Source organism: Curcuma longa, chromosome 10 (assembly GCF_044706935.1).
Source record: "Curcuma longa cultivar G26 ecotype Majalengka, Jawa Barat chromosome 10, ITB_CL_G26_1.1, whole genome shotgun sequence".
Taxonomy (NCBI): Eukaryota; Viridiplantae; Streptophyta; class Magnoliopsida; order Zingiberales; family Zingiberaceae; genus Curcuma; species Curcuma longa.
In genome coordinates, this window is record NC_133870.1 from 6,707,918 (window position 1) to 6,729,812 (window position 21,895).

At 42.5% G+C, this 21,895-nt stretch overlaps 2 protein-coding genes, 1 long non-coding RNA gene and 2 pseudogenes across 4 annotated transcripts; 3 read left to right on the top strand and 2 right to left on the bottom strand.

The window, feature by feature from the left end:
• Positions 1–237: 237 nt before the first annotated feature.
• LOC141836602 (uncharacterized) lies at positions 238–936 on the bottom strand. Its single transcript, XR_012602465.1, has 3 exons — positions 741–936; positions 424–650; positions 238–342 (listed from the first exon to the last, which is right to left on the bottom strand). It is a non-coding gene; the product is annotated as an uncharacterized LOC141836602 (long non-coding RNA).
• A 2,627-nt stretch (positions 937–3,563) lies between these two features.
• LOC141835560 (uncharacterized) lies at positions 3,564–6,949 on the top strand (annotated as a pseudogene).
• Positions 6,950–7,253: 304 nt separating this feature from the next.
• Positions 7,254–9,841, top strand: LOC141836322 (sugar transport protein MST6-like; annotated as a pseudogene).
• A 5,671-nt stretch (positions 9,842–15,512) lies between these two features.
• On the top strand, positions 15,513–17,315 carry LOC141836325 (transcription factor MYB41-like). 2 transcript variants are annotated; one of them, XM_074723791.1, is made up of 4 exons: positions 15,513–15,955; positions 16,085–16,245; positions 16,316–16,445; positions 16,532–17,315. In XM_074723791.1, exons 2-4 carry the CDS (start codon positions 16,113–16,115, stop codon positions 17,259–17,261), a joined length of 993 nt encoding a protein of 330 aa, XP_074579892.1. In that variant the 5' UTR covers positions 15,513–15,955; positions 16,085–16,112; the 3' UTR covers positions 17,262–17,315. The 2 variants fall into 2 exon arrangements, with proteins under 2 accessions (XP_074579892.1, XP_074579891.1); XM_074723790.1 differs by lacking the exon at positions 15,513–15,955 and having other exon boundaries at positions 16,037–16,245.
• A 1,130-nt stretch (positions 17,316–18,445) lies between these two features.
• On the bottom strand, positions 18,446–21,716 carry LOC141836323 (E3 ubiquitin-protein ligase JMJ24-like). The gene is made up of 7 exons (XM_074723787.1): positions 21,210–21,716; positions 20,956–21,074; positions 19,678–19,783; positions 19,524–19,595; positions 19,302–19,434; positions 19,165–19,225; positions 18,446–19,000 (listed from the first exon to the last, which is right to left on the bottom strand). Exons 1-7 carry the CDS (start codon positions 21,699–21,701, stop codon positions 18,547–18,549), a joined length of 1,437 nt encoding a protein of 478 aa, XP_074579888.1. The 5' UTR covers positions 21,702–21,716; the 3' UTR covers positions 18,446–18,546.
• Positions 21,717–21,895: the final 179 nt, after the last annotated feature.

Below are 21,895 nucleotides of genomic sequence, written 5' to 3' on the forward strand. Positions count from 1 at the left end.
CTGGTTTAACCTAATCCCACATTTATACATAACTAAACAATAATCAACTCAATCATCCTTTGTTTTACAACTGAGTTCAACAAATCAACACCACCAATCTAATTCATCCAACAGCCCTAAATAAACATAACATTCTGATCCAATGTCAACCTCAATCTCTAGCATAAACCAACAACTCCACTAATCTCATATAAGAGCAGGACAAATATAAGAGTAGCTTCAAAGAACTTACCTCATTTCTGTTCCAAATCAAACCCTATATCAGATTGCTTCCAATCTTCTTCTTCCTCCTTGTAGCCAACAACCAATAACTTCACCGATTCAATTCCCACTCAATACAAGCTGTGAATCCCATCTAAAATCAGAAACCAACATCCTAGATTCAAAGACAACAATAATTCCACAAGTAACCATGACACTTACCAATATTTTCCTCTGTTTCAAGCCACCTCCGATTCTTTCTTGCAGTCGAAGCCCAACGCAAGCTCCAACCAAATCCATTCCTCTCAATCCGATCAGATCAGCCTCCTCCCTCTCCGGTGGATGAAACTGAGGTCGATCCAAGAACTCCACCGAACTCTAGGCCTCTTCCTTCCCTTCTTGCTGCCGCGAATCAATTAACCACCACCGGATCGGATCACATCCACAAACTATAAAAGAAACCCATCCAGATCTAAGAAAATTGAAGGAATCCAACTCAAGAAACCCTAGATTAAGGAAAACCCCAAATTCAAACTTACCGGATCTCTTCCCCTTCCTTCGGATCTTGCCCCCCCTGCTGTTGCTGCCGCCGATTCAAGCCTCCACCGGCGAGCTTCCAACCTCAACTAACCCAGCTTCTGGTCACCGGAGTTCCTTGGCCCTAGCTCCAGCGGCGTCGGCATCAGCTGCGGATGCGCGTGCGTGCGTCGGCGAGAACACAATGGTGGCGTCGCGCGATTGGGAACCGAGGGAGACGAAATCGCGATGTGGGATAACAGTAATCGGGGTTTTATTATAACCTTACCGGGTTGGGTTTTATTAAGGATCCATTAAACCAATAGCCCCTTTAATCCTTTAACTCAAATCCTTTTAATCATTTAATACCATTAAATGAGTTAGGTTTATTTAATTAAACCCACTAAACCTTAAGTTTAATATTAATTAAACTTCCCAAAACAAGGTTAATTTATTTTCAATTTAACCCCTAGGTTTCCGATATTTTACAGTGTGTGTCTCAATGGGGCGACAACCACATTTTAAGGTTAGGAGAAGGGGCCTCTGCTATGATTTAATGGGCCAAGCCTACCCATTATAGCTAAGCCCAATAACAATATGTTAATTATGCTAGTCCATATAAAATATATCCAACATTTCCCCACTTGGACAGCATAATACATCAGATTAATCAACAATATGTGACCATGATAAGATGTCAAAATAAGTCAACACATAACACGAAAAGGTCCAAAATGGAACTATAAGCATCTTAATAATACAGAAAATCATATTCGAAGGAATAATGATATCATGCATTGTAAGATACTTATATCCTGTGACCCAACAACAAAATGGAATATGGATAAATGGGAAGAACCCAACAAAATGACATGTCAAAATTTGAATAAAGTGCTATTTTCCAGTAAAATGACCCAAACATCTGCCCAAGATGTCATATAATAACAACAAAATTGAGACTGGGTCCGAAATGTCTCCACAATATACAATATGTCATCACAACATATATACAACAGCAGTTATTATTTGAGCAATATCAACAGTAGTTATTATTTGAGCAATATCTCAATATTGTTCAATGTCTCAAATATTATAAATGTGATGTCATAACAAAAACATAAGCATAAACTCCCACTAACCTAAGACATCAAAAGGCCTTATTACACCCATACGGGTTACATGATCAACAAAAGCTTTAACAGTTATGCCTTTGGTTAGGGGATCAGCAATATTAAGCTCTGTAGGGATATGCTCGACACGAGTTTTAAACTCTTGAACCTTCTCTCTCACAAACATGAATTTTGTGTCAAAGTGTTTGGTCCACTTTGAACTTTTATTTTTGAGAGAAAAACTCACCACGGCAGAGTTATCACAATATATAGTGAGAGACCTAGAGATATTCTCCACAAAATCAAATTCAACAATAAAGTTTTTCAACCATATCGCTTGACATGTGACCTCATAACAAGCTATGTACTCTGCTTCCATGGTTGATGTAGTTGTAAGAGTTTGTTTGATACTCTTCCAAGAGATAGCTCCCCAGCTAATATGAATATATATCCTGATGTGGACTTATGATCATCTGGACAACCTCCATAATCAGAATCAGAATAACCTATTACCTCAAGATGATTTGATCTCCTATATGTGATCATACAATTTTTGGTACTTTTTAGATACCTCAAAACACGTTTTACAGTCTGCCAATGTGTCACACCAGGTTTACTCAAGTATCTCCCAAGTACACCCACAACAAAAGCAATATCAGGACGTGTACAAACTTGAACATACATAAGGCTGCCAACAGACTTTATTAGAATGAGCCCATTTTTCATGTTTTGTTATAACAACAGCGGAAAATTCAGTTGTGGGAACATCATGCTCATTCTCAGTAAGGGCAACATCAACATTAAAATTGGCAAAGAATAACTTAACAAAGTCAACCCAGTCCTCATAATTGGTTCCATTCAGCTTTGATAAAGAGTTTATACTCATAAGCAAAACTGAAATTTAAATATTAATGGGAGATTATTATCGAGCATATCCAACAAAAGAAATAGAGCTTATGACCACAATAAAGTTATCTCATGCAAATGCAATCCCGCCGAAGGGTCCCGAATTACAATGCATAAATTAATTCTCACATCACATAAAATAATTATATTCTTAAAGCTAATATCGAAAGGATACTGAAAACTTTAAAATATAATTACCAATCATTAAGAATTATATTAATAAAGACAAACCGATAGGGTAAGTGCATTATTAAAATAATTCCTAATGCCACATTAATAATAATTTTCCAACAATAGTATATTTTATCATAATCCGTCTCGCGAAGGCGAGCTCATAACTATGAAAAAATATCAACAACAATATGAAATGAGAGAGATCATTTGGGTCACATTTAACAAGATAATTTAAAATGTCATTAAAAGGACATTTTATCCAAATCTATAATAAATTGGACTAATAATTTTTTTATGACATTAATAAAATAAAAACATGCACTGTTCTTATTTTATTTTTCTTAAATCATCATGCCCAATCCACGTTTTTAAATTATCAGATTTAAAGAAATTATTAATAAATTAAAAGTGCACTGTGCAGATTTAATTAATAAATTGAAATTATTAAAAAAAATGCACGTGTTTTACACGTACTTTACCTTTGTTTCTACCGTTTCTCCCTCACGCACATTTCCTCAATCCCACGACGCTAACCCCACTACGCCGACGCCACGCTTCACAACTGCACGAAATCGACGCCGCTCGCCAACCATCTGCAGTCCGCACAGCATTGTCGCCGACACCAGCCGCTCACCAGTGTCCAGCAGTTCGCTAACCATGCCGACGCCTGCAGTGTTTGCGCCTTGGCCACTGCCACAACCTTCTCGGCTGCACGGCTGCAAATGCCGATCACGGCGTTGCCGGGCGACATCAGATCCACCACCGGCGGCAACAGACGTCAACAGCGTCTGGAGCGGAAGATTTTAGGAGAAATTTAGGGATTTTGGCAGCTTCAACAGAACCTAAGCGGAAGCGGCGTACAGCGGCGTTCCAAATTACAGAAGCGGCGTACAAAAGTGACGTTCAAATTTCCTTGATCAAGAACTTGATCGGGATTTTAGGGCTTCAACAGCATTCTCAAAAAAAATTTAGGATTTTGGAGAACTTGATCGAGGAAAATTTAGAGATTTTAAGGGAATTTCGTTTTGCAAACAAAATTGGCAAGAAAAAAAAAATGCAAAACAAAGGATTCGGCCAAGAATCAAAATCGAGGCTCATAAACCTGGCTCTGATACCATTTGATAAATTTTCAACATCTAAATTCATGATATGATAAATGAGTAAAACAAGATATACAAAATTAGATGTTAAAAATACCTGGAGCGGAAGATGTCGAGGAGTTAATCTTGTTTTCCTGTAAGAAAAATCCAAAACAGCAATAAAGAAAAACGCAGAGAAACTTTTCCTATCGCCCAATTCCAGAATGTTCGTGTGTGTCGCGACAACCACATTTTAAGGTTAAGAGAAGGGGCCTCTGCTATGATTTAATGGGCCAAGCCTACCCATTATAGCTAAGCCCAATAACAATATGTTAATTATGCTAGTCCATATAAAATATATCCAACAATACCAACATCGCTCGCCAACGCCTCATCCCTCCAGGTCCTGGCGCTGTACTATAACCACATAGAGGGTGTCATCCCGGAAGGCTTCGGTCGACTTGCTCAACTCCAAGCTCTTCAACTCGCCATCAACAACCTCACAGGTACCATCCCTACTTCGTTCTACAATTTGACCTCTCTGCGAATCCTCGACATGGGGGGAACCACTTGTCCGGGGAACTTCCGGCTGACTTCGGAAGCAAGCTCCGCAATCTGCAAGTTTCTTTATTAGGCGCCAATAAGTTCAGCGGACCATTTCCATCTTCCATCACCAACTGCTCCGACCTCGAAGTTTTTGAACTCGAATCGAACCATTTCAGCGGCCGCTTGCCTCCGAACATTGGAAGATTAGATAAGCTCACCTGGTTCAACATTGCTGGGAACAACTTTGAAGCACAAACCGCCAATGACTGGGATTTCTTAGCTTCATTGACCAACTGTTCCAAATTAGAGTATCTCTCCCTCCAATCAAACAAATTGGGCGGGCCACTGCCACATGCAGTCGCCAATTTATCCGACAAACTTCAAATCTTTAACGCGTCATATAATTTGATCTCCGGGAGCATACCGCCGGCGATCGGAAACCTGGTGGGCTTGGAAAGACTCATATTGAGCCATAACCACTTCATCGGCGATATCCCGGAAGGGATTAGCCGTCTCCGACAGTTGCGGGTCCTGGGGTTGGATGGCAACAGCCTCTCTGGGCACATACCACCCTCTCTCGGCAATCTCACACTGCTGTTGATTCTCAATGCGTCCCTCAACGAATTGCGAGGCACAATTCCAGCAACACTTGGACGCCTGCAACACCTGAAGTATTTATCGTTGTCCGATAATTTTCTCGACGGTGCCATACCGAAAGAAATTGTCGATTTACCCTTTCTGTCACAGGCCATTGATTTGAGCTCTAATTTACTCACAGGGCCGATTCCTTTGGAGATAGGAAAGTTAAAGAATGCAAGAATTTTCTGTGTGTCTAGAAATAGATTTGAAGGCGAGATACCAAGCACAATCGGAGACTGTGAGTCACTGGAGTACCTGATCTTGGACGACAACTTATTACAAGGGACTATACCTTCTGCTCTCGGCAACATAGCCGGACTCAGAACCCTAAATCTGACGAAAAATAACTTGTCCGGCGAGATTCCACGGACATTGAGCTCCATCGAAGGGCTAGAACAGTTGTATATTTCGCACAATGATTTGTCAGGCGGCATTCCACTGTTCTTCCAAAACTTGAGCTTTTTATATGCAATTGATCTCTCTTTCAACCACTTGGAGGGTCCAGTTCCGACCAAGGGCGTTTTCCAGAGCATTTCTCGCTTTTCCATTGCCGGCAACAATGAACTCTGTGGGGGCATTCAAGAACTCCACTTGCCTGCATGCCCCATGCAGCATCTCGAAAGAAAAAAGTCCAAATTGGTTCTGCTGCTGATCACTGGTTCCGGTCTCTGTTTCGCGTTGTTGTTGATCATCATCTTTGTTCTTATTTCCCTGAGGCAGAGCAAAAAAAAGCAATCGACAGCATTGTCTTCTCGCTTGGATATCCAGTACCCAAGGATATCGTATGCTGAGTTGTCGAGATCTACAACAGGATTCGATGCCGCCAATCTAATCGGCAGAGGAAGCTACGGCTCGGTGTACAAAGCGACCCTGGACTATGAGAACAGAGCTGTTGCCGTGAAGGTGTTCGACCTCCAACAATTGGGATCCTGCCAGAGTTTTTCAGCGGAATGCGACGCTTTAAGTCGCATCCGCCACCGGAATCTCGTCAAGATCATAACTTGCTGCTCGAGCATCGACTTGAACGGCGACGACTTCAAGGCCTTGGTCTTCGAATTAATGCCCAACAAGAGCTTAGACGGCTGGCTGCACCCACATCTCGAAGAAGATCAGCATCAACATGCAAGAAATCTAAGCCTGACACAGAGGCTGAACATAGGAATCGATGTCGCTGAAGCATTGGATTATCTTCACAACAACTGCAAACCACCAGTGGTCCACTGCGATCTAAAGCCTAGCAACATTCTCCTGGACGAGGAGATGGTGGCTCATGTTGGTGATTTCGGGCTCGCTAAGTTCCTCCCTGAAGGAATGAGCAGGAGATGGGTTGACAGAAGCAACTCACTTGGATTGAGAGGCACCATTGGCTATGTCCCTCCAGGTGAAACCAAACTACCAACAGTAAATCTCTAAACTTCACTTGCTCATTTATTTGCTTTTACAGAGTACGGAGAAGGCAGTCCTGTTTCCACAAGTGGCGATGTCTACAGTTTCGGAGTGCTGCTAATGGAGTTACTGACAGGGAAGAGTCCTCTGGACGACATGTTTAAGGACGGGCTCACTCTGCCCGCACTTGTGGAGACGAGAGGAGCCTTGGAGATTGTCGATCCAGCTTCGCTCCTGCATGAAAATGGAACGAACTCGTCGAATAGTATCGAAGAATGTTCGATTTCCCTTGCAAGGATCGGTCTCGCATGCACCAAACGCCTGCCTGGGGATCGAATGCGCATGTCCGATGTGGTTGCTCAGCTGCGGGGCATCAGGAAAGTGTTCGTCTGAGTTGAAGGAAGGAAGAATTTGCTGTGGTGATTAATTTTCTTTCTTTAATTGGAGATTTTTATTATTTAGTTTCAGGAGATTTTTTTTTTAAAACAACGAAATAAAAGAGGGAGAGTTTTAGTTACGCATGCTTTTAATTCCAATGGATAAGGATGAAATACGAAACCCAATCGACGGTCACGATTGCCAGATCCTTGTTGGCACGTGGAACTCCGAGGCGCTTTATTTAAACCCCCCGCCTCGCCTTTTCGCATGCCTTTCTTCCTCCTCGTCTCCCTCTGTTCTTGTGTGTTCTGCGGAAGCAATGCCGAGCGGCGCGATCGTAGACTCTGGAGGAGGAAGGGAGTACCCCGGCAAGCTCACATTCTTTGTGTTCTTCACCTGCGTCGTCGCAGCCACCGGTCGTCTCATTTTCGGCTACGACATTGGCATTTCAGGTGCCGATCTGATATTTCTTTGGTTTAGGTCTGGTTGCATTTTACTTTGGATTGATTCGGTGTTGGGGATGGGTAGGTGGGGTGACCTCGATGGACTCGTTCTTGGAGAAGTTCTTCCCCGACGTGTACCGTAAGGAGGCGCTAGACATGAGCACCAACCAGTACTGTAAGTTTGATAGCCAGCTGCTGACGACCTTCACATCGTCGCTGTACCTGGCGGCACTCGTCGCTTCCTTCGTCGCTTCGGAGGTGACGAGGGCGTTCGGGCGGAAGTGGTCCATGTTTGGAGGAGGGGTCACCTTCCTCGTCGGCGCCACGCTCAACGGAGCCGCAGAGAATGTGCTCATGCTTATCCTCGGACGTATCCTCCTCGGAATCGGCGTCGGCTTCGCCAATCAGGTGGATCTCGACTAAAATAATCAAGCCCTTTTTCTTGATTTTTCTTTTAGGTTTTCACCTGTTCTCGATTCGGCGATTCATCATTTTCTTTTTTCTATCCGATTCCATTTCGATTTTATCTACTTTCGAATATAATGATTTCTTCGTCGAATGTTTAATTTGTCAAGTGACTCAGTAGCATTTATTCGAATATAATGATTTCATGTTTTAGGTTTGTACTTTGTCGTATTTTGTGCTCACTTGTCCGAGGAAACACCACTGTTTATTCTCCAGTTGCGATTCTGCTGCCAGTTGTATTAATTTCTCCAGTTTTACGTCTTTTGCAATATATCTTCTTTGTCCTATCGGAAGACACTGTGCAATGTTCCCTGTTCTGCCATCTCTGGTAGAATCATTTTTTCTTTCTAATGGAGGAAACGCTCCCATCTGCTGAATAAAAAGAAGTCTTTTTTTGTTCCTTTCGCAGTCTGTACCAGTCTACCTGTCCGAAATGGCCCCGGCGCGCTTGCGTGGCATGCTCAACATAGGGTTTCAGCTCATGATCACCTTGGGAATCCTCTGCGCCAACCTCATCAACTACGGCACCGCGATGATTAAGGGTGGGTGCGGTTGGCGTATCAGCCTCGCCCTCGCCGCCGTCCCCGCCGCCATCATCTCCATTGGCTCTCTCTCCTGCCCGACACGCCCAACTCCCTCATCGAGCGCGGCTTTTCCGAGCAAGCAAAGCAGATGCTCCGGCGCATCCGCGGCACAGACGACATCTTCGCGGAGTACGGCGACCCCGTCGCGGCCAGCGAGGAGTCGAAGCTAGTCAAGCATCCTTGGGCTAACATCATCCAGAGGAAATACCGTCCGCAGCTCATTATGGCCATTCTTAACCAGCAGCTGACCGGTATCAATGTGATCATGTTCTACGCTCCAGTGCTTTTCAAGACGATGGGTTTCGGCGACGATTCTTCTCTCATATCCGCCTTGATTACTGGGATTGTAAACTTGTTTGCCACCTTCGTTTCCTTCTTCACCGTCGACAAACTCGGCCGAAGGAAGCTCCTCTTGCAGGGTGGACTTCAAATGTTCATTAGTCAGGTATAACTGCAAAGTTATGGTTTTTTTCTCTAATCAGCCTAGGTGTGCCTCATTCCTAATCTATCAAGCTTCAGCCCAGTACTGCATAATTGACATTGCTCATTTTGGTGGCAGATTGTTATAGGAATTTTAATGGCAATCAAGCTGGGAACTACTGGTGAGGGACACTTTTCAAAGACCTACTCAACTTTACTGGTTATCTTTATTTGCATCTACGTTATGGGGTTCCCTTGGTCTTGGGGACCTCTTGGATGGTTGGTTCCTAGTGAGATATTTCCTCTTGAGATCAGATCTGCAGGGCAGAGTATCAACGTTTCTGTCAACATGTTGTTCACCTTTATCATTGCTCAAGCCTTCCTCGCTATGCTCGGCCATTTCAAATTCGCTCTCTTCTACTTCTTCTGCGGATGGGTTGTCATCATGACCACCTTCATTGCCCTTTTCCTTCCCGAGACCAAAAATGTGCCCATTGAAGAGATGATCCTCGTCTGGAAGAGCCACTGGTTTTGGAGCAGATTCATTTTAGATGATGACATCCGTGTAGGCAATGCAGATGGAAATCCGTGATATCTGCCATTTGAAGGATCAATCGTTCATTAAGGTACTTGACTCTCCTTATACTAGTGGGATTTTATCTTTGAACTAAAACAAACTTATCTGTGATAGGTAGCTACTTTTAGTCAAAGATAAGTAGTGTTGTCCTTTATCTTCTTATGAATGATATGCATATATCAATGATGTTGTAGTCTTTTGGAGATTCAATACAACTATTCTCTTCTCCAATGATATCATACATTGTTGATCATACACGTTTGAGTTTCTTATCAATGATTCCTGTTGTAATCTTCAAATCAGAAAAAACCAAAAATTTCAGGCTTGCCATGTCATCTGTCTTCACTTTATTCTCCAGAATTCTCGAGATATCCTTATCAAAAATTCTGGCAATCAACATGCTTAACAACCTTATCATATTGAAATGGCCGAAGTTGACAATGCCGGCCAATACCGAGTCAATGGCTTCACCAATCTTTCTCATATTAGCACTTTTGCTGTGTGTTTTACAAACTTGGAATAGTGTAGTTAAATTGATCAACCACCATATTTTATTGAATCAATCAACAAATACTCATTTATAGTATTGCAACTCGATTATGAAGAGACAAATACTCCCCTGTTTCCTATATAGTCATGAAAAGTTTAGATTGGATGAGTTGTCCTTCACGCATCCCCAATGAGAAAAAAGGAAGGGAAAATTGCAGTGCAGTTGATTGTTCAATCAAGTAGTTTGTTTGGCTTGTGCTCCCAAGAATACCTAGTGATTGTTGTTAATACGATTGCTGTGGACATGGTTTGGATAAATTGTGGAAAAAATCTTTGAAGTGTGTGAGTTGTAGAGTGGTTTAAATTTCAACACCTGAGTCTCCTGGTCAAGCTTAGTTATGGTGAATGTTTATGATATCAGCTCAAACTTAGTTTGTCTATTTGAGCCACGACTTGTTAAGTAGCTGTTTTTCTTTTCAAACATGAGATTAGGAAAGTTATAGAAATGCTTGTATAATGAATGAGAATAGGAAGATCCATTCCAGCCATAATTCTATTCCGGAGTTCATGACTTGTTAACTAGGTGTTTTTCTTTTCAAACACGAGAAAGGAAAGCTATAGAAATGCTTGTTATAATGAATGAGAATAGGAAGATCCATTCCAGCCATAATTCTATTCCGGAGTTCACAACTTGTTAAGTAGGTGTTTTTCTTTTCAAACATGAGAAAAGGAAAGTTATAGAAATGCTTGTATAATGAATGAGAATAGGAAGATCCCTTCCAGCCATAATTCTATCCCGGAGTTTGAATGGATAAGAGTTGGAGTCTCTCACTTCAAAAGACTTATTCCATTCAAAGGTGACAATTTGTATTCATCTCTATTAAATATTATACTACCTATTAAATTATCATCTCAAAACTAAAATTAAAGTAAATGAAATGTGTGGATCAGATAGGCAAGCAGGTGAAAGGAATCAATCAGGCTAAATAGCTTAGTCACGCACACAAATTAAATAGATTGACCAAGTTAAGTGATTAGAGAATTAAATGTACAATTATTCTCTATTTGAGATGAGGATAAAAGAATGTAATATCATGTTGATTCTAGTGTCAAATTTAATTATGTAGTAGAAATCAGTGTGTGATAGGCTTGTCAATTGGTGTAATAGAAAAAAAGAGGCATGAAACAGCAGTTATAAATTTATAATTCGGATGGACGCAGCGAGTATGATACAGTAGCCCATTGGCTTCTTAGAACAGCTAGCGGTTTGCAGTGCACTCTCAACTCATGCAGCTGTATGATACGAGACAGTGTACTCGCAAGTTGAAATTTAAGTGTTCTTGAGTTCAATGAACCATGCTGTCAGTGGTTCTGTGAAAGATAAAATGCTTTAGAGTAAGCCTATGCATGGATTCATGCTGGTGAGCAGTCATGTCCCATGTGCTAATTGAAATCTCTGGCCCTTCTCCGAGGTTTCGGCACCCGCACCGAAGCCTGGGAGGTCAAGTCCACCCCCTTCAAGCCCATCTCCGAGGTCTTCGGCCTGCAGCGCTTTTGCGAGTGCGAGTTCATCCACGGCCGCTAGGCCGTGCTCGCACCCTCGGCGTCGAGTGGCTCACCGGTTTACCAGTCGAAATCGATTTTTGGAGAGAATTCCTTCTCAAAATTCGATTTTTAGGTGGAATTAGTTGATGGGTCGTCGTACTTGGGGCTTCTTATGTCCTTAAACATCACGACGCTGATATGGATCGAGGTGCTGGTGAATGGTGATCGGGTACATCGAGTTCCAGAGGAACGCGGAGCTCGACGTGGAGAAGAGGCTGTACCCTGGCGAGGCGTACTTCGAACCGCTGGGGCTGGCGGCGGATCGGAGAAGAAGGCGACCTTGCAGCTGGCGGAGATTAAGCACGGCCGCTGAACTGGGCCACGCATCTCAGCGACCCCCTTCGTACCACCATCATCGACACCTTCTCCTCTTAACCTCATTAGACTTTTCCTTGATTATTTTTTTGGATGGTAATTAATTACTTGTATCTGGACGTCATCATTAATTAAGCGATCAGTTCGACACGTTAAACTTGTAGCACTGGAGTTAGTGGGGCCAATTTTTTATACAATAAAACTAACTATACAAGAATTATACTTGTAAATCTATAATTTGTGAGAACTATGTGCAAGAATTATCCAAGAGTTTGAGCTGAATTATGATTACCCAAAATGGGATAGATGTAGAACTTTCTTTGATGAATTGAGACTAGGTCTTTGACTGGAAGATATGGTGATTGTTGAAATTAAGTGAAGGTAGAGTCTGTCAAACAAGGATGCACGGGGTGAAGAAGGCCTCAAACAATATCAGAGAGCTAACAAGGTTAGGGTTGCAATAAGGGTCGGCGGTTATGAGTGGACAAGAAGTTTGAGGCCGCATAGGGGTAGGGTTACTAGAGATAAACCATGAGAATTATGAGGATAACAAGGTCGAGGTTATATAACATCTTTTTTGCAATGAGTTGATTCGTTGGGTGTGTAGTTTTTTTTTAATTAGTTGGTATTAGGTATCTAGTTCACACCGATTAATTCCGTAGGTGATTGACTTAGCTCTATGAAAATTTTCCATCTGCTATCAGAGTAAATCGGAAAGCGCTTGCAGTGAATGACCCATCAGTCTAGTCTTCTTAGGTCAATTGCCCATTAAGAAAAATTTATCCGTTATGTAACGGATAAGATGGACAGAAAGATTAAGACAGCTGAGTATCATCTCAAAGGTTCAATGGAGCTATGGTGCAATATCTTACCAAGGTGAGGAGCATCTACTCTATACTGGGGCAACACAATCCAACGACTGAACAAAGCTCAACTTAAATAAATCCCTTGTTAGGGTTTTAGTGAGATTTTCGATTGGAAATTCATGATTGCTGTGAACTCTTTACTGATTAAGCGTTCTAGTGTATAGGAAACATCATGGACCATGTTTGGAGGTTGTGAAAGAGCAAAAGTTTTAGAGGAGAGGCTTTTTCTGGGAGATTTCTTTTACATATCATAGGAATGCTAAAGATGAGATATTAAATTTTTTCTCTATTGATGTAAGATAAGAGTCTATGAAGTATTATCAGTTGTAAAAAGTATGACCACTGATTATTTGATATTTATTATTGTTTTTTTATCTCAAACTATATATCACCTAGACAATTATTCTGCATTTCAGAGGCTTCACAGTTAGATCTATGAGTATGTTGTTTGAGATTGTGAGTTCTAAATAACCAGCAATATCAATTTCATCTGTAATATCAAATGTGCTTATCCTAACACATTGATTTAGTGAAACAGCTTCAGGTTTTTAACTCTAGTCTTACATATCTAAATCTAACTTCATCACCTATGTTCTTCTGTAACCTTTTTTCAGGTCAATCTCTTTTCTTGTACGTGTTCAGCTAATGATTATTTGTTGCTTCCTATTCCAGCTGATCACAAGTTAATCCAATAGCTTCTTTGACTCGTCAGTCAATCTGGTGCTCTAAAGCCCTATATATCTAGAACAACACAAGCACACGTCGTATTCACATATAGGTATCTGACTGCATAGTCGGCCACCAATATTAAACTAAACCCATGGAACTCCTCTCAAAATTTCTGTGGACTGTTAAGTTTTATAAAAGCAAGTGTCATTTATCAGTTTTGATGCTCCTGCAAGTAATCCACCGATGCCTGGTGTTCACATATCAACCATTGCCACCTTTTGAATCAATGCCAGTAAATGTCAGTCAATAAAGCGAAAACTTTAGATTATTCAGACCTACTCTTCATTTCATGGATTTGCCTTTTGTATTTGACACACGTATATATCACTGGTTTCAATAAAGTTCTAACTTTATCAAGGTTTACCGCACATGGTCTTTTTGATTCAATTGTGCATTCAACAAGAAGCTGGGAATCCAGGAATCAAAGTTGCATTGCTAGGCTTTAAATATTCAGTCAAACCTAAAGCTTATCATTCCACTGTAGAGTGGGGACGCCTCACATGACCACGTATGAACTTCCACTGTGGGAGTCAACTTGAGGACGTATGGATGCATAATACAATTGCTCATTTGGGCAATTAAATACAGCATCAATTGCTCATTTTATGATCTAGATTTACTAAATGCAGTATGTATTACAATCGTAAGCACAGCATCTCTTTCGTATCAAATCCCAACTATTTGTTTAATACACAAATAGTGCCACCTCCTCATTCAGGAAACTTCTCTACCGTATCTGAGTTGTGATTATAAGATTAGATAATATGCATAGCAGATAGAATATGTATTACTTGCTTCACTACCTACTATAAACTATTTCTGCACTGATTGATGAGACTCAAACTATTGGCCATTCGTTTCTTATAATTTTATTGGTTTTTGTGAGTTGATATAATTATTGGGGTTGCCCCCATGCAATAGGACAATGGTGTGGTTGGGAAGATGGCATACATGCACAGGTCAGCATGCAGCAGCAAATGGCTCAGTTGTGAACACGTGTTCATAAGCAGTCTGATATCATTATATATATATATATATGTTCATGAATATGTTTTGTCAAGCAGATCATATCATTTATATCGTCACCTAGTTGGCTTTCTTCAATCAAGAGAGGATGGTGCAATTTAGATGGCCAACGGGGAAGATGATAAGTGGTTTTGACTCTGAGGTGATGTTTAGGCAACAAATGATTGGACCGAACCATGCCAAAGTCTTCAGTTTGACCAATTCTTGGCTGTTAACTCAAAACCTTCATCACAAATTAACAGAGAGATGAAAGGTTTGAATCTGGTAAAGAGTATTTGCAAAAAATTATAAGATATAAACTGCTTCAAGGTATATGTTCTATGGTTACTGTTTAAATAGAATTAATCATGTTTAAGATTTTTTTTCTTCTACTTTAATTACTCTAATTAGGATTCTGTTACCTGCTTTACTCAAGTGAAGAAATTAATCATTAACAAATTGTCCAAAGTGCTTTTAGTTGGTGTAGATCTTTCATCATTTATTCTCATGGAGAATGGCCAATAGTTGGTCACTCGACGTCCAGGTTGGTGAAACTATTCATGTTTAAGACTTTTTTTATGTTAAATCTATAAATACAGTAATTATTCTTTTTTAAAAGTAATATTTCAAGGAGATTAAATTTCTGCAACAGGGAATCAAACTGGAGATGAAGCAAAGCAAGCTTTTGACTTCAAGTTACCAGCTGTGTCCACAAATCAAAATCAGTAAACATCAAATGACTGAACAATTTTGCTGAACATTTGTGTATCGATTGTGACAAAATATTAGTCAATGGATATTACAAGTCTGTGGTGATCATGAGACGATTCCCCACGGCCGACCAAAGCAACCCTTATCATTGAAACCCTGAAAGGTACTGTATTTCTGCAGGCAGTAGAATACATTCAACTTCTTACTAATTGATGTATTCTTGCCAGTTCCGTGAGCTCTGCACGCGTTGCTTAATTAAAGCACCAGATGGTGAAGAAACTGAGCTGAGGTGCGAATCATGCTTTGCCAGAGGAGATAGCTGAGAAAATATACAGTAATTTAATAGTCGTGTGATCAGATTGGCTCCCGACAGCCCAACATCACTAAGATTTTCCCCACAGATTTATCCTGCGTCACCTCCTTCAATAAATAATTAAGACATGGCGGACTCATGGATATCGACTCTCAATTGTCTGGATTGATTAAACAAATCCAAAGGCAGATATCAGCACATCTGTCATGGCGGAGGAGCAAGTCTGAGCTTGCAGGAAGCAGCGAGAAGGCCGTGAAGGAGGCGAAAAGGAGCTTGCAATGCATATGCATGTTAGTATGCCATACGTGTCGGCTCTTGTTTCGTGACAGCTCCCATGGGGGCGATAGAGACGAGGAGCCCCCTCCTGCTTTTTGGCTTCCCTGTCGCCTTCCAGAGTTAAACTTCGAAGTCGTAAGCCATGTCATGTGCTGCTCTGCCAATGAGGGAGGAAGAGAAGACACGTCGCGAGTTTGATAAACAAAGGACGGCACCGAATCTGGTTGACTTTTTTTACTGCCTCTCGTCCATTTGCCTCTGTTTTCACTCTATATAAACCCATTAAACCGTAAGAACACTTCGTGATTGATTCCTATCATATACTGCTGCTCTCTGTGCACCCTTGAACCAGGTTTAATTGATCGAGTTGAGGTTTTGAGATGGGGAGAACACCTTGCTGCGACAGAGATGACCTGAAGAAAGGCCCGTGGACGCCGGAAGAGGATCAAAAGCTCGTCGAGTACATACAGAAGCACGGCCAAGGAAACTGGAGGACTCTTCCTAAGAAAGCTGGTGCGTTAGTTACTGCTTGAAGCATGAGAATTGTATAGTGATTGATTGACGATTGATTGATTTATTACAGGGCTCGCGAGGTGTGGCAAGAGTTGCCGGCTCCGGTGGACGAACTACCTCAGGCCGGACATCAAGCGAGGGAGGTTCTCGTTTGAAGAGGAAGAGACCATCATCCAGCTGCACGGCATGCTAGGCAACAAGTAAGAGTCGACCTGGAATTTAAAGGAAGAAAATGGTTATCGTAATTGGTTCTGACTTCTCTGCTCTGCTCTTCTCTTCTCTTCAGATGGTCGGCGATCGCTGCTCGTTTACCGGGAAGAACAGACAACGAGATCAAGAACTACTGGAACACGCACATCAGGAAGAGGCTATTGAGGATGGGGATCGACCCGGTGACTCATTCTCCTCGGCTCGATCTCCTCGACCTCTCCTCGATGCTCGCTTCCCCTCTCTGCAACCCGGCGCCGGGGGCGATGTCGCCATTGCAGCTCGACTTCTCGAGGCTGCTGGCTGGCCTCGACGGCGACCTGCTCCTGATGGCCACCAATTTCCTCTTGTCGCAGTATCAGAATCCCAACCTTATAACGCTCAGTGATCAAGGACTTCCGCCTCCGGACCAGCAGCAACTGCTCGACCAATTAATCCCGCCTCAGCAGAGCTTTGACGATGCTCAATGGACGCAGTGCAGCAATGCGAGCCAGCTTCAGGCGGGGTCTAACTCGAGCCCGTGGCAAGCCGGCGATGTGATCCCGCAGAGCACCGGGAATAATCTGATGCCCGATCACTCGTCCTCCTTGACGCACTTGGTCAACGCCTCCTACGTCTACGGCGGCAACGACGGAGGCGGCCAGCAGAGCTACTGGTCGACGCCGGCGTCCTCGAGCCTGACGCCGCTGAACTCGCAGTCGACGACGACGTACGTCAACAGCAGCAGCGCGGAGGACGAGATGGAGAGCTACTGCAGCAGCCTGTTCCACTTCCAAATACCGAATGACGTCAGCAATCCTATCTTGTGAACCTGATCATGTGGATGCTATTTGCCTTTGTTCGTGAAGCTCAATTAATAATCATCTTCTGAGTCCTTTTTTTTTTAATTTCTTTTTATTTTTTTTAATTTTATTTTTCCTGACGGAGAAAGAGCCATCAGCAGTAGCGTACTGAAGTGTTTTCCATCATAATGTTTGATATATAAAAAGAAAGTCTTGTGCAAATTTATTTAGTAAGTCCGACGTCAAGATTCGTGCTGATGATTGATGTCCGTACGAACGTATTTTCCACATACTGCCAAGTGAGTGGTCCCCGCGCGGGCGACGCCAACGGCAGATGCGACTTCGCCCGATCTCGGCCGCCCATCGTCCACATCGACGACGCGTGGGCGGCGACGTGTACGGTTTCGATTTCCTTCACGTGACTGATTAATTGCTGCGAGTATCGAATAACGATGGGACTTTAATTTTTTTTTCCTCTTACTTTTGTTTTACGTTAAAATACGAGAAAGTTTCCAGCAAAGCCCTGACAGAGGCTTCTCTCACAAGAGAGAAGAAACAAAGCGATCGAGCTTTTTCTGGACGATATATTTCCCCTTAATTTCCAGAATTTCGGCGTCACCAAGACATCATCGAGACGTGAGCGAGAGAGAAAGGAACGAGAGTCACCTTTTGCCTCATGGTCGTCGGCATCCACGTCTCCTTCGATCTCTTGCGGGCTGGCCGGAAACAGACCCCCACATTTAGTTCATACTCTGCTCTGCTCTGCTCTGTTCACACCTGAGCAGCAGAAAGGGCCAGCTTTGTTGTCCACGCACGTCGCTGTTACCGAAAATGCTTGGCGCTGGAGCGGTCTAACTTGGCTGCAGTGATTGATTGCGGAAAGCACGAGTGTGCTCGGCTCCTCCATTGATGTGCCCTTTTTAAAATTATTTTTTCGTCTGTTCTCGGGTTGATCAATCGAAGTGGAAGAAACTGAGTTGTCTTCGTGAGAGTGTTTGCTGGGTTTGTGGACTTTGACTTGGAAAGCTCGGCATGTTTTAAATGCGGAGAAGACGAGGGGGAAAGAGACGAGTCCAAAACCCTGTATTATTGGTATTTACAGGAACTAGCCCCTGTAAATGTATTTTAATCTTTCTAGGGATGTATTTGGATAAGTACTAACTATGAAGGGTGTTAAGGCAATACTAAAAAGGAAGAAGAAGATCTTTCAGCAGAATCTCAAAGTTTCTTTTGGGAGAAGAGGATCTACATGCTAACTACAATTTAATATATACATAATCTTCCTTTTTGTGTTCTTGTAACAAAGGAACTCTCATGGCTGAGAGGCTTCTTGCAGGCTAATAGTAAATTGCCCAATCTTTTGATCTTCAGAGGGAGGATCTGACTGACAAGGAGGAGGGTGCAAGCTGTGAGGGCAATTGCTGCTGAACGCGGCATTTGCAACAGTTTTCCCGATATCTTTAGACCGGCAAAACGGCATGATGAAGTTTAATTTGAGAAGATTGTTACCGCAGCCTCCGAACTCAGTGTGAGGGCAAGAGAGGCTTTGCTTGCCCTCCTTGCTTCCAGATTCGATGGTCGATAGAGATGAGTTATCCGATGGCACACCCGTGGATAGTATCTGCTTCATCTCATCAGGAGAGTCGCTTGCATGTGCCGGTGAAGCAGTTGCTTTCGGTGTCTTCTGGTAACAACTCAAGCAAAGCTTGTAAGAACATCTTGAGCAGCTTCTGTGAAATTCCACGAGTGTAATCCTGCAACAATTACTGATTCCAAAGAACAAAATGAGTGAATAGAATGGCAGTTGAATCAATTTGCCTAGGCACAAACATCAAACTATCAGCATGTGTGTAAAGAAAATGAAAGAAAGAACGAAAAACATACATCTGAAAACACACCACTCACATAAATCTTGCTAAAGTAAACATACCACTGGGCAATTCCATTGTGAAGTTCATCTGCTTGAACACTTATGGCAGAAAATCCAACCTCTGTAAAATAGATGGCATCTCAAGAGGATACTCTAACTCAAGAAGCAAGAAAATATGACATTGTTTTTAAGATTACCTCGATGTGGTTTTATCATCTCCAGCTCGTTTAACTGGTTTAGATAGATGTTCTTCAGCAAGGGAAGCAGTTGAGAGATCAGGTTATATGCGTGCTCCATGTTCTTATACTTGTTCTGATCATTTGTAGGTTCCTGAAACAAATTGTAGTATGTGACTGTTCGGGAAGCTGAATTATAAAACCATCTCTAATATAAATGTAATAGTTAGCAATCTTCTTTACTTGTATTTGAGAAATCTCATGGCAATTGGTGAGCTCCCTCTTCTTACATTTCATCCGACCGTTCACAAGTTCCTGAAGATCACATGTTAATGACAAACTATTCTCAGAGGGAAAGTACTTTTCACAAAAATTGGCATGTGAAAGGTAAGCCAACCTTACGGTCATCATTAGGTCGAATGCTTGAACATGTTTGGCAATCACAACAACCCCGGCAAACCGGGCAGGCAGTCTTCACTTCCTTTTCAAGCATACCAGAGTACCTTGATGAAATCAGATATCAAACTAAAGTTCCAGCATGTGACTGGACACATAGATCATTGATCAATATTGTGTGCAGGGTGTTGAGGCTTATCGATACAATAGGCAATCTACTATGTATTTAGGTGTTTTGCAAATTACATAGTCAGTTGATCTGACCAGGCATTCTGTCAATCAAGTGTTCCTGAAGTGTATCGATCTGATGATTCTCAGGCAATACTCTCTTTTTGTATAGAAATCTATCAGTTAGCAATATTTAAATAACACTTGATTGATAAACAGTGCCCTAGGTGGAGGTGACATTACAATAATAGATGTGGGTTTTATGGAGTATAGATATCCTGGAATAAAGATTAAACATACCAGCTATCTCTTACACTCTGATACTCTACTAGTTTGTGACACAATATTTCAGTTTCTTCGAATTTTATGTTACTCAAGTTATCTGCATTCTAACTATACATAAGCATTTGAAGTAAATGGATCTCAAGACAGGTCAACAAAGAAGATGGTTCTTTGAATTACCGATTCGTATACATATAATGATACCGTTTAGGAGCAAAAATTAAAGCACATCAAATTTAACACACAAATCCAAATTTAATTTCTCACTTCCTAGTGTTTCCACACGCCCATCTTAACATTCTCAAGTCTATATTTTTTTTCTTCTATGTTGCTTCCTACTAGACCAACATAGAATCCATAAAGTCTGTCGAATTGTGATGCTACTAAACTTTGTGTCAAAAATGCATTTGGGAGACAAATTGAAGAAGCGAAGAGATGTGCTATGTTGTTGCATGTAGAATCATGTCCAAGGAAGACGATGTGGCTGCCGATTTGGCGCAGTTATTGGATGCTATAGGGGTCATAACATGATGATCCAAGTCGTGTTTAATAAAGAATGGTGGCTGAAGTCATTGCCAATGAAATGTATCCTGTGTTCCTAACTACAACAAAGCCCTAGATATAATTCGATAACGAGTAACAATCAAGAGACTGTTTTCCCTACTGAACTTCCCCACATCTTAATCAAAATGAACTACTATAACAAATGAGATCCACTAGTACACAAGTTAACAAAGGGAAACTTGACAAGTGAAATGGTGTTCGATGAACATTTAACTAATGTTGCATTCAACAATCGACAAAGTGAAGTGCAGGTGGAGTATAATACCTCTTCTTTAAGCAACGAGAGCAAAAGAACCTCTTCCTGCAGCTTAAACACCGGACCATGCCCAACACGTTCTTCTCTCTACAACTGTGGCAGATCCTCTTCCTTCCACAAGGAATTTTCTGAAATAGAGTTCAAACACTCTCCATCAAACACAGAACCATAGACAAGAACGATTTGAGAACCAACAAGAGAAGAAAGGATTTAAGAACCAGTAGAAAAAAAGAGGAAAGGGAGCTAAATCGAAAAGGTCAAACCTTGATCGTCGCCACCGGAATCGGCTCCGCGTTCTTGGAACGAATGCGCCGCCTAGTGAGCAAGCGGCCCTCCTCAAACCCTACCTTGGGGCCCACGGAGCCGCTCTCGTCGCCCCCGTGGCAACCAGCAGGAGACGTGGTGGCGATGGTCATCAATCCATTGGGAAGAACCCTCGTCGTCCCGCCCTCCTTTTGCGCCTCCTCCTTCTCCGCCGCCCGCTTCACCCGCCGCAGCTTCGGCGCGGCCGCGATCGGATCCTCCTCCGCCGGTGCTTCCGCCTTCCTCGCGCGATTTCCCGGCTTTCCGGAGGAGGCCTTGTGCCTCTCGAGGTTGGCCCGGATCTGGACGTAGTGGTACTCGCAGAAGCTAAGGCCGTCCATGGCGCGCTTGCGGCAGCGCCATTTTTTGCCGTCGCTCCGACGGCATCGGAATGCATCTCCTCCTCCGGAGACGGCGTCGGAGTCGTCGTAGAGGCGGCGCGGCCGCGGCATTGCGCTACGATCGGAAGCCCCTTCGGCGGCAGAAGAGAAGAGCCTGCTGCCCCCAACGACAGAGTAGAGGGGCAAAGGATTCGATACACGTATTTGTATATTAGATTCTACCAAGTGAAATTACGTAATTGCCCATGGAGGCTTAAGTAGACAGATACGATAACCAAGTGCGTCACGAATACGTCAAAGATCCT